The sequence below is a fragment of the Monodelphis domestica genome, chromosome 6 (genome assembly GCF_027887165.1).
Source record: "Monodelphis domestica isolate mMonDom1 chromosome 6, mMonDom1.pri, whole genome shotgun sequence".
Taxonomy (NCBI): Eukaryota; Metazoa; Chordata; class Mammalia; order Didelphimorphia; family Didelphidae; genus Monodelphis; species Monodelphis domestica.
Genome location: NC_077232.1, coordinates 11,571,986 through 11,587,137, shown reverse-complemented (window position 1 = coordinate 11,587,137; position 15,152 = coordinate 11,571,986). Strand labels below are relative to the sequence as shown.

At 46.5% G+C, this 15,152-nt stretch overlaps 1 protein-coding gene across 1 annotated transcript in view; it reads left to right on the top strand.

Moving 5' to 3' along the window:
- Positions 1 to 13,986: 13,986 nt before the first annotated feature.
- LOC100009895 (acyl-CoA 6-desaturase) overlaps positions 13,987 to 15,152 on the top strand; it is a 35,086-nt gene continuing 33,920 nt past the window's right edge. The window contains exon 1 of the mRNA XM_056803575.1: positions 13,987 to 14,313. Coding sequence (XP_056659553.1) covers positions 14,101 to 14,313 — 213 coding nt within the window. The 5' untranslated portion in view covers positions 13,987 to 14,100. The remainder of the gene's footprint in view (positions 14,314 to 15,152) is intronic.

Here is a 15,152-nt window from a genome sequence, read left to right as displayed (position 1 = left end):
AGCTGCTGATTTTCTTAGTATTATTTTTTTTTAACAGGAATGGGTGGTGTATTTTGCCAAAATGTTTTTTTCTGCACCTATAGAAATAATCATATGATTTTTGTTATTTTTGTTAGTGATATCATCAATTATGTTTATAGTTTTCCTAATACTGAACCAGCCCTACATTCCTGGTATAAATACAGTCTGGTAAACATGTATAATATTTATGATATATTGATGTAATATTGCTTTTAATATTTTAAAATATTGCATTAGCATTCACTAAGGGAACTGGTTTATAGTTTTCTTTTTTGTTTTAGCTCTCCCTGGTTTAGGTAGTAAGACCTTTTTTGTGTCATAGAAGGAATTTTGTGAGACTGTTTCTATTTTTTCCAAACAATTTCAGAAGTACTGGAATTAATTGTTCTATAAATGTTTGGTAGAATTCATTTGTAAATCTATCTTATCATGGAGCTTTTTTTTTCCCTCAGAAAGTTTATGACTTGTTTGATTTCTTTTTAAAGATAGATTATTTAAGTATTCTGTTTTCTGTTCTGTTAATCTGGGCAATCTATATTTTAGGACAGTATGTTCCAAGGAATCAAAACCAAGCAGAATAACAAATGAAAAGCCACTTTTTTCCTTTTAATGGTGGCTGCTAAATCCTGTGTGATGCTAACTTTGACTCAATGGTATTTGAATTATTTCTTTCTACCTTCTTTCAGTATTTTCTCTTACATTTAGAAGTTTTGAATTTTCACTACAATATTCTTGGAAGTTTTTATTTTGTGATTTCTTTCAGAAGAAAGATGGATTCTTTCAACTTCTGGTTTGCCCTCTAGTTCTAAGATATTTGGGCAGTTTTTCTTTATGATTTCCTCAAATATGATATCTAGATTCCTTTTTTGGTCATGGCTTTCAGGTAGATCAATGACTCTTAAATTAAATCTCCTTAATGTGTTTTTCAGTTCAATTATCTTTTGTGTCAGTCGATTCATACATATTTTCCCCATTTTTCAATCTTTTGATTTCATCTTATTATTTCTAGATTTCTCATGGAGTCATTAGCTTCCATTTGTCCAATTCTAAATTTTAAGGAGTATATTCTCCAGTGAGGTTTTGCATCTCTTTTTTTGCAAAGCTGATAATTCTTTTTTCATAATTTTCTTGATTAGCTCCCATTTCTTTTCCCATTTTCTTTACTACTATTCTTATTTGGTTTTTAAGTTTTTTCTACCTTTTAATATTTCCCCTTAACTTTACTAGGAAGTTTGATTGGGCTTGTATCCAATCTCCATTTTTCTTGAAGTCATTGTCTGTAGATGTTTTCAAGTCACTGTCTTCAGTGTTTGTGTCTTAAGCTTCCCTGTCATTCCTAGTAACTCTTTAGGATCCAGTTCTTTTTTTGTTTGCTTGTTCCTTTAGCCTCCTTCTTGACACTGAACTCAATGTTAGTGCTATGTTAGATCACTTCTGGTATGTGATGGGATTCCTGGTCCGAGAACCTGTCTTTTCTGACCTTCTGCTGCTTTCTCAGCTCAGTCTGGGGGCCTGTAGGTTTGCATAGCTTCCAAAGGGATGTAATCAGGCCCCCCTGATCTGAACTCTGCAAGTTCTGATCCATTTTGGCTCTGTTCGCTTGGGTGTCATTGAGTTTCAGAAATCAGTCACTCTTAGGCCACCCAGAGGTTCTGTAGATTCAGTTACTGAAGAGCTGATCCCTTTTTGGCATTAGTTTCCTGCCCTAATTTATTCCCCTACAGGCTTATGTGCTGAGTTAGAACTGAGTTTCTGTTCTGCTCCTGTGGTCAGAACCACATAGCTAAGTGCCCGGAACTTGTTTTATGCTCAGTACTTGACTAGAGCCCCACGCTTATTTGTGGCTGCTACTCTCCAGCCTGGATCTGTGATGCGGAACTGGGTATTAAGTGACAGAACTGCCTGATGGCATCCCTTCTTGCTCTCAGAACTAGTTCAGGGATCCTTTGGGATTTCTTTCTGCCCCCAGGCATCTTGCCCTGCTGCGCTCTTGGTTCCCTTTCCACCCCAGTGCCCTCTGATGTCTCTGTATTTTCTTAAGCTGTCCTGGGTGGGAGAGATGATTCACTTGGGCTCTTTCTTGGCTCTCCTGATCAGAATTCAGTCTGGTGCCTGTTCCAGGTTCTTGTGGATATTGGGAGAGCTGGGCAAAAACACTGCCTCTCATAGCACCATCTTGACTCTTTCCCACTAATGCTTTAATCATGTGCTCATTCATCACATATTAAGAATAGTATCTTATTATTTTTGTTATTAACGTGCTTAATGCCATTCAGGAGATACCACATGGTACCTTGGAAAGGCTCTGGTGATGTCCTACCTCTGGAACAGACTGGCAAGCTGCCACTCAGTGTTCTAAGCATTTCTCCAAGACCAGAAGTTACAGTGAACAGAGGGAGGGCAGCTAAGTGGTATAGTGGAAAGAGTACCAGTCCTGCAATCATGAGGGCCTGAGTTCAAATTCAACCTTAGGTACTTTCTAGCTGTGTGACTTAAGAAGTCACTTCACCCTGTTTGCCTCAGTTTCCTCATCTATAAAATGAGTCAGAGAAGGAAATAACAAGCCTCTCTAGTATCTTTGCCTAGAAAACCCAAAATGGGGTCATGAACATTTGACCAAAGAGTTGGACATAACTAACCAACAATGAAAATTGATAGAGGGAAGCTTACTATATCAATGAAATCATTGGTCCAGTCCTATCCCAAGGATGTTTGCAGTTTTCCTAAAGTTGAGCCATGCTCACATTTCCATAACCTGGTCAGAGAATATATTTTGAATTCAGCTCATCATAATTAGCCAAATGATAACACCCCTGATGCTTTGTATATTTTCAAATTCTTACTGTGTTATCTATGGTAATTGGCCCCTTTTCACTGGAAACATACAGTGTGAATTAGAACAATGCCACTATTTCATGGTGGGGTGTATGGGGTGTTCAGGAGGGGTAGCACCTTGGTATGGAGGGCTTGTCGTGCCCTTTTAGGGCAGCTCTCCAGCCTCTGACCCCTACCTGACACCCAGCTCTCACTTGTGGTTCCCAGTAGCTGCTAGCATGCGGCAGCGGCCACACCCTGGGCAATGGCTTCAACAGGCCGGCTAAACCTTGTGAGGGTAGCCATCGGGTCATCGTGGACCCACAATGCTTTGCTCATCCAGCATGTGAAGACTGCTTCAGCTGAACAGATGGAAGAAACCAATAAGAAGGTTCAACGGCTGAGAGGGCAACGCAGCAAAGCACTGTGGAGTGCTTAGGGCGTGTTGGAGCACATAAGACAACACGGCCATCCAATGCAACTGAGGAAGTCTCCAGGCGTAACGACTTTTCGTGCCACTGGACTCAGGCTTCCAACGCCGAGAGAGTGGGACTGTCTCTGCATCGACTTTTCCACTTAAATCTCTTTCACGCACAAGTATCTTTGATCGTCATTCTTGGCTTCCGAGAGACTACTACTACTATTTCATGGGATGAATGATTGACACAAATAGAACTCTGTTGATGTAACTTCATTGCTGATATTATTTGCTGAGAGTCAATATGTTTGCATCAGTATCCATTACTAATATTTCTTTCTTTAATTTAATTTTATCTCATTTGGGTAGTAGCAATAAATTTGTCGTAGAGGACTTTGGTAAAGGATTTTTAATGATATGTTTGCCAGGGAGGTACGTAGCATAGGAATGAATTATTCTTCAAATGTTTGCTAGGATTTGCCACAAATTAATCCAAGCCTTGAGTTTTTTACCTTTGGAAGTTTATTTAGCTTTTGGATCTTCTTTTTTTTTCAGAATTGGATGTTTAATTTCTTTATCTCTTGCCCTATAAGTCTTCAAATACAATGCTTTTTAGTTTTATGAATATTCATTCATATTCATTCTTTTTTGTTCCATTGATATATCATTCAGTTAATAGCTTTTAATCACTGTAAAAATTTCCTTTTCATTTGCTGTGAATTCACATTTTTCATTTTTTTTTGGTAATGAGCAAATGTTTCCTTTATTATGTTACTATTTTTTATGCTTCTGGTTTTATCAAATCAGTTTCTCTGTTTTCAATTTTATTTCTTTAATTTTTAGATTTCCTAATTTTGTATGTATTTGATGGCTTTTAGTTAGTTGGTTTTCTGGAGTTTTTAGTTTCATGCTCTCTTCACTCATCTTGTCTTTTTTTCTTTTTTGTTGATGAAACTGTATATAGAGAGAATCCCCCCCCCCCCAAGACTCTCTTGACTACATCCTAAAAAAGTGTCATTTGGTTGTCTTTTCGTAATCATTTTCTTTGACAGAAGTATCTGGTTCTGTGTTTTTTTAAAGCTCGCATTTTAAAAAAGGACTATGAAAGTGTCCATTTGGCTCTGGTTCTTTTCTTCATATTCCCCTTATTGCCTATAATTTAAAAAATGTATTGTAATCTATAAAGAATGTCTTTCATGTTTCTATACTTGCTTATAAGCTCTTTATCTTGCCAAGACAAACACAGGAACTATATGAACCCAACCACAAAACACTTCCCACACAATTAAAACTAGAACTAAATAACTGGAAAAACATTAATTGCTTCTGGGTAGGATGAGCTAACGTAATAAAAATGACAATCCCACCCAAATTAATTTACTTATTCAGTGCCGTACCTATCAAACTATCAAGAAACATTTGTATAGAATTAGAAAAAAATATAACAAGGTTCATTTGGAAGAACAAAAGATCAAGTATATCAAGGAAACTAATTAAAAAAAGTGAAGGATGGGGGCCTAGCAGTACCAGATATTAAACTGTACTATAAAACAGTGGTCATCAAAACAATATGGTACTAAGAAATAGAAGGGAGGATCAGTGGAATAGACTTGGGGCAAATGACCTCAGCAAGACAGTCTATGATATAAGCCCAAAGATCCCAGCTTTTGGGACCAAAATCCACTATTTGACAAAAACTGCTAGAAAAATCGGAAAACAGTATGGGAGAGATTAGGGTTAGATCAACATCTCACACCCCACACCAAGATAACTTCAGAATGGATGAATGACTTAAATACAAAGAAGGAAACTATAAATAAATTAGGTGAATATAGAATAGTATACTTGTCATATCTATGTGAAAGGAAAGAATTTAAGACCAAGTAAGAGATAGAGACTATTATAAAATGTAAAATGAATAATTTTGATTACATTAAGTTAAAAAGGTTTTGTACAAACAAAACCAATGCCACCAAAATTAGAAGGAAAGCAACAAACTGGGAAACAATCTTTATAACAGAAACCTCTGACATGGTTCTAATTATTCAAATTTATAAGGAGTTAAATCAATTGTACCAAAAAATCAAGCCATTCCTCAAATGATAAATGGGCAAGGGTCATGAATAGGCAGTTTTCAGATAAAGAAAATCAAAACTATCAATAAAACATGAAAAAAGTTCCAAATCTCTCATAATGAAAGAAATGCAAATCAAAACAACTCTGATGTATCACCTTACACTTAGAAGATTGGTCAATATAGCAGCAAAGGAAAGTAATAAATGTTGGAGGGGATGTGCTAAAATTGGGACACTAATACACTGCTGGTGGAGCTGTGAATTAATCCAACCATTCTGGAGGGCAATTTGGAATTATATCCAAAAGGCTTTAAAAGATTTCCTGCCCTTTGATTCAGCCATACCACTTCTGGGTTTGTACCCCAAAGAGATAATAGGGAAAAATACTTATACAAAAATATTTATAGCCATGCTCTTTGAAGTGGCAAAAAATTGGAAAATGAAGGGATGTCCATCAATTGGGGAATGACTGAACAAATTGTGGTATCTGATAGTGATGAAACACTATTGTGCTAAAAGGAATAATGAACTGGAGGAATTCCATGTGAACTGGGAAGACCTCCAGGAATTGATGCAGAGCAAAGGGAGCAAAACCAGGAGAACATTTTACCCAGGGATTGACACACTGTGGCATAATTGAATGTCATGGATTTTTCTACTAGCAGCAATGCAATGATCTAGGACAATCCAGAGGAACTGATGAGAAAGAACACTGTCTATGTCCAAAGAAAGTACTGTGGGAGCTGAAAAGCAGAAGAAAAACATATGATTGACCATATGGTTCGATGGGGACATGATAGGAGATCTTGACTTTGAATGATCACTCTATTGCAAATATTTATAATATGGAAATAGGTTTTGAACAATGATACATGTATAACCCAGTTGAATTACTTGGCAGCTCAGGGATCAGGGAGGGAAGAGGGAAGGGAAAGAATATGAATCATGTAACCATGGGGAAAATATACAAAATTAATTATTTAATTAATTTTTAAAAAATGAGTTCTTTATCTCCTAGAGAGACATGTGGTCATTTTTTGCAATGGTGCCCTGTGAAGTTGAGAAATATATATGTTCCTTGTGATTTCCATTAAATAGTCATGAAAAGTCCATCATATTTGCATTGATTTCCAGAAAATATTCTTTAATTTTGGAGAACTAGTTGACAGTGGGAATATAGCCAAGGTTCATCCATCTCCCATAATGCTTTGAAAATATATTAATTGATGTAGCTAGGTGGCTCACTAGATGAGAACCAGACCTAAAGACAGGAGTTCCTGGGTTCAAATCTTGTTTCAGACATTTCCTAACTTTTGGAGAAGTCATTTAATCCCAATTGCCTACTCTTCTGGCTTGATTTTAAGATAGCATTGATTCTAAGAAGGAAGCAAAGATTATAAAATTAAAAAACCAAAAAATAAAATGTATTACTCAATGCAGATTATTAAGATGCCTTGCCAAGAACTGCCACTAAGTAGCTGTGTGATCTTGGAGAAGATATATCTTATCTTTGAGCTTCAGTTTCCTTATCGATAAAAGAGGAATGATGAGGCAGGAGACTTAGTGTATCTAGAGTGCTGGGCTTAGAGTTAGGGTTCAAAGTTAGGTTAGAGACCTGGGCTCAAATCCTGCCTTGGACATTTGCTAGCTGTCTGATAATGGGCTAGTCGTTTTATCTTCATTTTCCTCATGTAATTCTTTAGGGTTTATCTGCTCAGGTACAGTTGGGTTATGATATTATGAGGAGTCACCCCATGAAAGTCTTCCAGTTTACTAAAGTCATAACTCCTATCCATAGCAATTTAAGGACAATACGATTCATACTCGAGAGGAAGCAAAGCTTCTTTCCTTCCTTCCAGATGGAGACATATGGAAGTCAGAAAGTTCTGGGTTCTAGTTCTGCTTAAGACACAGACTAGCTATGTGTCTGGGGACAATTTTTTAAAAACCCTAACTTCCTTCTTAGAATCAATACTGTGTATTGGTTCCAAGACAGAAGAGTGATGAGGGCTGGGCAATGAGGATTAAGTGATTTGCCCTGGGTCATACAGCTAGGGAGTATCTGAGGTCAGATTTGAACCCAGGGCCCTCCATCTTCAGGCCTGTCTATCTGTTCAAGAACAGACAAATCGATTAACTTCTCGGTGTCCTAAGTGCCTTCCTAACATGTTACATTACAGGAGAGGCTATGTTTTGTATCAGTGGAGGGCATTTCTGCACTGGGATTTCCCTAAATGAATGAAATTCTAAAATACCTCCCCAAACCACTTGTTCTATGTACCCCTCACAGCATTTGTAAGGAAAGTGATTCATCAGTTGGCCACCCTCTGGGAACTGGAGTCTGAATAGTGCCATCAACCATGAAATGAGTCTTTCTCCCTCCAATTCCATCCTCTCTTTGGAGCATGAGGGCAAACCAGGATCCAAAGATAACAGGCAAATCTTGGCTGGTCATGCCACTTCAGGAAGGTTTTAAGTACCAGCCTAGAAACAGCCTAGAGGGACAGGTGAGCATCAGGCCTGAGTCTTGCATCTAGGAGAAGCTTATGAATGTTTCTTGGATCTCATGGGCATAACTGGGATTTGCTTGGCTAAAAGTGTTAATTTATCTCCTTACTTGACTGTGTTGGTCTTTGGATCACACACACTCACACACACACACACACACACACACACACACACACACACACACACACTGTTGTTGGGCCTGGACTCTTGGGAGGGCCTGTCAGAACTTGGTCTTGGTTGTCCTGATCCTGGATAATCCAGTGTCATCTCCACATGACAGAGTCTAATTGGAGAACATCACTAGAGGGGGCTCACTGCAGTACCTCAAGATTGAAGACAGAAGAATAAGGGCATGGAATAGTTTTCTCATTTTTTTAAACCCTTATTTTCTGTCTTAGAATCAATACTAAGTATTGGTTCTAGGGCAGAAGAGCAGCAAGGGCTACCCAAAGGGGTTGAGTGACTAAGTGTCCGAGTCTAGATTTGAATCCAAGACCTCCCATTTCTGGGATGAGTTCTCAATCCACTAAGCCACCTACCTGTCCCTGAAAAGCTAGATATTGAGTGAATCTCAGAGTTAGAAGAATCCTTAGGATCATGAAATTCCTTTGTACCTGGATGAGAATCTCCTTGAACCCGTGTTCTCATTCCCTTTTTTAAAACTCTCTCTGTCTCTGACTCTGCCTCTGTCTGTCTTTGTCTGTCTGTCTCTGTCTCTCTGTATGTCTCTGTCTCTCTGTCTCTCTCTCTCTCTCTCTCTCTCTCTCTCTTTCTCTCTGTTTGTCTGTCTGTCTGTCTCCCTCCCTCTTTCAAAGCATTGCTCTCTCTCTCTTACTAACCCCCTACATCTGCACTGGTGAAGTCATGGCACAGTGCAGAACTGGCACTTGGGGAGCTGCTCCATTCCTCCTCTTCCCCACATTTGAGGACACTTTTTGCATGCCCCACCCCTCTGCCCAGCCACCCAAAGCAAGCACTTTCCCCCTCAGCTCACCCTGGAAATAAGGGGGCCTCACAGATAGCTTGAATTTGCCTTCTGGGCACTCAAACTGGGCACCCACTAATGCTGCTAATGGGCAATTTAAAAATTCTAATAATAAATTTAATAATACGGGCAGCCAGGTGTGCTGGAATAAGGAAGAACTAAATTCAAATCTGCCCTCAGACACTTACTCGATGTGTGACCCTGGGAAAGTCACTTCATCCTGTTTCCCTCAGTTTCCCTCATCTGGAAAATGAATTGGAAAAGGAATGGGCAAACCAGTCCAATATCTTTGCCAAGAAAACCCCCAAATGGCATCATGAAAAGTCAGGCACAATTGAGACGACTCCTCAACAACCCAAACTAATAAACAGCAGCCACACGTATATGTCGTCAAATAAAACAAATGGCCACACTGCCCACCTGCCAAGACGGCAGGCTCGTTTGGCATCTTCATTCCATCATCTCCAGGTTCAACATCAGTCCTGTGGCTGCTTGTTTTATCGTCGTCGTGTTGATCCGAGTCCTGAAGTGGGTTTTCCTTGTAACAGGATCGTCATCACAGAAATGATTCTCCCGGTTCTGCTCGCTTCCCTCCCTCTGCATCAGTTCATCCAAGTCTTCCCGACTTCCTCTGGCATATCACCGTTCCCTTTCCGGTCTCCCTGTCACCCAGAGATCGCTTGGCCATACGGGCATTTCTTCACAACTCAAATGGTTATTCGGCCACGTCCGACTCATCACGACCTCGTGGATCCTAGAGATTCTCCTTGGCAAAGACACTGGCACGGTTTGCCATTTCCTTCCCCAGTGGATTACAGCAAACAGAGTGACGGGACTAGCCCAGGGCCACACGGTAAATATCCAAGGTCTTGAATCCATGCCTTCCCAACTCCAGGCTGAGTGTTCTGGCCACTGAGCCACCCAACCGCCCACCACTCAAGTAGGGCCAGAGATTTAGAGCTGGAAGGGACCTTCGAAGTCATCCAGTCCAGTCCTCTCATTTCACATGGGGGGGGGTCCAGGAAAGCTAAGTGATGTCCCCAGGCCTAAATCCAGGACTCATTCCTCTATAATATGCTCCCCCCTTCCTGTTCTTGGTAAACCAGGAGAGATTTAGTCACTCCAAGCCAGTGGGGGGGCATTGATGCCTTCTTTTGTAACCTGGGCCTGCCAGCGCTGATTGCCAGGCTTCCGCTTTAGCCTTCTGAACACTAGACTTTCCCAGCCACCTCTTGGCGTTGGTCCTGTGCTCTGTCCTTCTGCCCCTTTCTCTGATGTCTGCCCCCCCCCCTTTTTAACTTTATGATCTGTCTTGGAATCAACACTGAGTATCGGGTTCGAGGCAGAGGAGTGGTAAGGGCTCACAACCGCGTTTGGACGCCTCCTCTTCTCCATCAGCAGAATAACTTGGGTCCTCCGCCCTCCTCTGGTTCCTGATGATGGGGTTAGAATGTCAGGACTTAGGAGCTGGACTCCCCAGGCTTTAGGCAATCCATTGTCAGACTACAAACATCCTCCAGTGCTTAATCCACCTCAGACACTGTACTAAGCCCAGAAGAAATGGAGAGATGACATGGTGGACAAGCTGGGTAAAGAGACCGGAGGGAACGGAGGGAGAGGCCGAGGTCAAAAAGGGCCCTAACAGCCACACAGAAGGTTTGATCTTTGTACCTGGAAGCAATAGGGAGCCAGTGAGGTATGTTGAGGAGGGGAAGTGACACGGTCAGACCTGTCCTTTGGGAAAGGCCACTTTGGGAGCTTGAAGCAGGGAAGACCAACCTGGAAGTCATCCAGCCTGGAGGAGGGTCATTTAGGAGAGATATTAGGAAGGGGAAATTGGCAAGACTTGGCAATTAATTGGATGGGAGGGTGGGGGCAAGGATGGCACCTGAACTGGGAGCCTGGGAAAGATGGGAAGTATTTATGAGAAAGAGAATGAGCCCAGCTTTTTTTCTTTTTAAACCCTTATCTTCCATCTTTGAATTAATACTGTGTACTGGCTCCAAAGCAGAAGAGTGGTAAGGGCTGGGCCATGGGGGTTAAGTGACTTGTCCAGGGTCACAGAGCCAGGAAGTCTCTGAGGTCACATTTGAACCCAGGACTTCCCATCTTCAGGCCTGTCTCTCAGTCCACTGAGCCACCCAGCTGCTCCCATGAATTTGTTTTTGGACAGGCTGAGTCTGGGATGCCCATGAGACCACCGATTTAAAAGGCTTCAAAGACAATTGGAAGTGAAACTGTAGTTGAGGAATGTGGCTACAACTGCTCTCGAGATCTAGGAACCATTCAGGAAAGGGAGAAGAGGAGACGGCCCAGGACAGACTTGGCTGACAATCCAGTAGAGAAGATTGAGAAGGAGCGGCCAGAGAGGCCAGGGCCACCGGGATAGATTAGTATGGAGGAAATCTAGACAGGCGAGACAGCTGACCCACAGGGTCAGAGACTGTAGATAGGGCAAGGAGGATGAAAATGGAGGACTGGCTATTGGATTTGTCCAGGAAAAATCAACAAAGGGCAGCTGGGTGGCTCAGTGGATTGAGAGCCAGACCTAGAGAGTGGGAGGTCCTGGGTTCAGATCTGACTTCAGACATTGCCTAGCTGTGTAACCCTGGGCAAGGGAGAAGGAAGGAAGGAAGGAAGGAAGGAAGGAAGGAAGGAAGGAAGGAAGGAAGGAAGGAAGGAAGGAAGGAAGGAAGGAAGGAAGGAAGGAAGGAAGGAAGGAAGGAAGGAAGGAAGGAAGGAAGGAAGGAAGGAAGGAAGGAAGGAAGGAAGGAAGGAAGGAAGGAAGGAAGGAAGGAGGTTAACCATGAAAGGGAGAACTCTAGGGAGGGCAGACCAGGCTGAGGAGTTGTGTTCGTGGCAGCAGTAAGGAAATGTTCAACAGATAAATACAGGGGATGGCAGAGCTCTGGTCCATGGGGTCACCAAGATTCAGACTCCACTGACCAACAACAAGGAGAGTGGAAAGGGCAATGGGAGTAGAGGCCTGAGTTCTAATCCTCTCTCTCTCTACCAGCCCAGTCTCTTATTCCTGGCTATTCCTGGCTGTTTCCTCTCTCTGGTCCCATCTCCCACCCAGAAGCCTAGAGGGTAAATTCTCCAGCCCAAGCTTTTCCCAGGTGCTCCCAGGGCCCACCCCCTCCTGACAACCTGGTTTCTTGGGCCAAGCCTAGAATGCCCTGAGCAGGTCAGGCCACAGAGGTTTTCTTGCCCTGCAGGTTCCTCCCGACCTGGCTGCCATCTGCCTTTCTTGCTATATCTCTTTCTTCTCTTCTCTACAAACTTTCCTCCTTTGTTCACATGCCACCAAGACCCCCACCCTCATGAGCTCAGAGGGGAGGAGGGGGTGAGGAATGAAGTCTTTCTTTTCCTTCTCAAAGATTTCCCCACCCCATTGGATTGTGAGGCTGGCCTGGACAGCCACCTTCTCCAGGAAGCCTTCCCTGATGCTCTCAGAGGAAAAACGTTCTCTTCTTCCTGCCACACCTCCCATCCCCTAGCTCAGTTCTCATTTTATCCTCCCCATCACTCCTCTTGCCAAGGCTGGCTCTGAGTTTGAATCCTGCCTTGGGGGCTTACTCAGGTCACCCTACATATTAGCTATTTTGTCCCAGTGTTTGGGCCTGGCTCCATTGAAGAGCTGGCTGAATGGGTCCAAGAGGTAGGAAGAGAACCAGGAGAGAGCTATGGAGAGGCTGGAGGGTGGAGAAGAGGCTGGGTCAGAGGCTGCCTGCCCAGGGGGGTCAAGATGGAGGAGGCCTGAGGAGTGGCTACTGGATTTAGCAATAAAGGGCAGTTCTGGTGGAATGAGAAACCAGTTGTCTGGGAAAGGAAGGGCAGGAAGTAGCACAGGGTAGAGCACCAGGCTCCCCGGAGGACCTGGGTTTAAATGTGACCTCAGATACTTCCTAGCCGTGTGGCCCTGGGTAAGTCACTTAACCCCATGTTGTGGGATGCAGAGGTGTACCCCTGGGGTTCGGGAAGGATACCTTTTGCAAGAATGCAAGACTCCAAACAACTTAAAAGTAAAGAGAGATTTATTAGTAATCTTGAATTTTTGGCAAGCAAGACAACCTGGGCGGTGGCTCCCAGAATGCCTCAGTTGGGGGGTTTATATATTCAATGAGGACTTGACTTTGGGGCCCCGGGTTTGGGGAGGAGTTTTCCCTGAAGGCTGGGGGGGGGGTTATCAATGGGTCCACGTTTGGGGATGGGAGGCAGAGGGTGGAAGGGAGCCAAGGGATTCCCTGATAATCGCGCTGGAGTTTCTGGGGGTGCAGTGCCCCGGACCCCAATGCCTTGCCCTCAGACTTGTTGCCAAGACAGAAAGTCAGGGTTGAAAACCTCGCAAAAGCGCTGGAGGCACCAATTCTAGGTGGCCGCTGCCTTCAGGCGTCTCCATCCACTGGCCCACCGCTGCGGGGGGTGCCTGGGCTAGGGAGGGGAAGAGGGAGGCCCGGACACCGGGTGTCAGCACCTCACTGGTTCCTCCAGGGCTCGGGAGCGGGGCAAGGGGCCCAGGGGTGGCACGGTCCCGGTCTTTCTTGGCTCCCAAGGCCCGTTCTCTATTGTTCCCCCCCCCCCCCCCCCCACCATCTGGGAGCTAAGGCCAAGGGAGCGGTGAGGTGGCCCCTGATTCCAAACCTGCCCTCGGAGGCTTCCACTAGTGTGACCCTGGACCAGTCCCCTCCCCAGAACGAGGGATGGATGGGAGGGCTGGTGCCTGGGCGCTGACGGCCCGGGAGGGTCCCCATCCCAGCCTGGGGCCGACTGGGCCCCGCCCCCCCCCCCCCCCCCCGTCAGCTGAAGATGTGGAAGGGGGCTCCCGCGTAGGGAGGGAGGGGGGCGGCTGGCAGGCGGCCTGCGAGCGGGCCAGCGGGCTGCGGGTTGCCAGCGGAGTCCTGCCCGCTGGCCTTCGAAAGATCGAGCTGGGCCAATGGCAGGCGGGCGACCCTCCGACGGCGCTCCCGGATTGGTGCAGAGCCTCTGCTGATCCCCGTGGCCGCGGGGCCGGGGGCCGGGCGGGGCGTCGGGAGGGGAAAGTCCGCTGGGGGCCAGGCGGGGGCGGGGCCGCCGGGAGGGCACTGGGGAGCCCGGCCGGCTGCTGAGCGAGGGAGGGCGGGCCGGCGGGCGGGCGGGCGGCGGGCGGGGGCCGGCGCTGCAGACAAAAGCAGCACGGGCGGCCCGGCGGGCCGGCACAGACGGCCGGAGCGGCTGAGGCTGTGGCAGCTGTGGAGCTGGGGCTGGGGGGGCTGGCAGCCCGGGCGGCCGCGGGCGCCATGGGCAAAGGCGGGGAGCAGGGAGATGGGGGCTCCGCGGAGCGGGACGCGCCCGCGCTGCCCACCTACAGCTGGGAGGAGGTCCAGAGGCACAACCTGCGCACCGACCAGTGGCTGGTCATCGACCGCAAGGTCTACAACATCACCCAGTGGTCCCTTCGCCACCCGGGCGGCCGGCGGGTCATCGGCCACTACGCTGGCGAGGATGCCACGGTAAGGGCCGGGGATCACCCCCGCCAGCCTCCCTCCTCCAACATCCCCCTGCGGGGCTCCGGCATTTGTGCGTGCCGGACACCCCCTCCAGCCAGGCGGGAAGGGCAGAGGACGGGGGCTGGAGGCGGCGCTCGGGTCCTCCGGCTCCCCTGGATGTCCATCCCCGGGTCCGGGAAGCAGCTGGCCAGTCGTGCCCGCTTCCACATGGCCACCCCATCATCTCCCCCTCCCCACCCTGGGGCCCACATTGTCCTGCCGGGCAGGGGGGAGGCGGTCCCTCCGGGTTCACGGAGGCTCTCGGAGACGGGGTTATTCTGGGTCATCCTGTGGGTAGCGAGCGCGCCGGGCCTTGGAGGATTCCCCAGGCCTGCCGGGACCCCCTCCGCTCCTCTGCCTTCTCGCTGCCAGGGGGAGAGGGATGGAGAGGTGGCTGCGGGGGGCAGGCTCGTCCTCCCCGCCCCCTCCCTGGTGCCCGGTGCACGTGCGTGGCCGCCTGTGTGCCCGCTCCGGGAGAGCCGAGGCCTTGCCCTCCCAGAACTTTATCAGCGCTCCGGACCTAGGGCAGGCGGGGGAGGCTTCCGGAATGCTTTGATGCCCTTGGAACTGAGCTAGGCAGGTGGGCAAAGCGGTGGGCACAAGGTGGGCAAGGGCAGGCCTGGCACAAGCCGCAGACTTGACTAGCTGGAAGGAGGCAGTGCCAGGGGAGGGGGGAGGGGAAGGAGGGAAGAGAGAGGAGCCCAGAAGAAGCCGTCCCTTGGAGGAGAGCACCCAAAGCCTGGGGCTGGGCCTCTGCCAGTGCCTGAAGCTTTGTCTCCGGAGCCCGGGGAAATGTTCAGCTT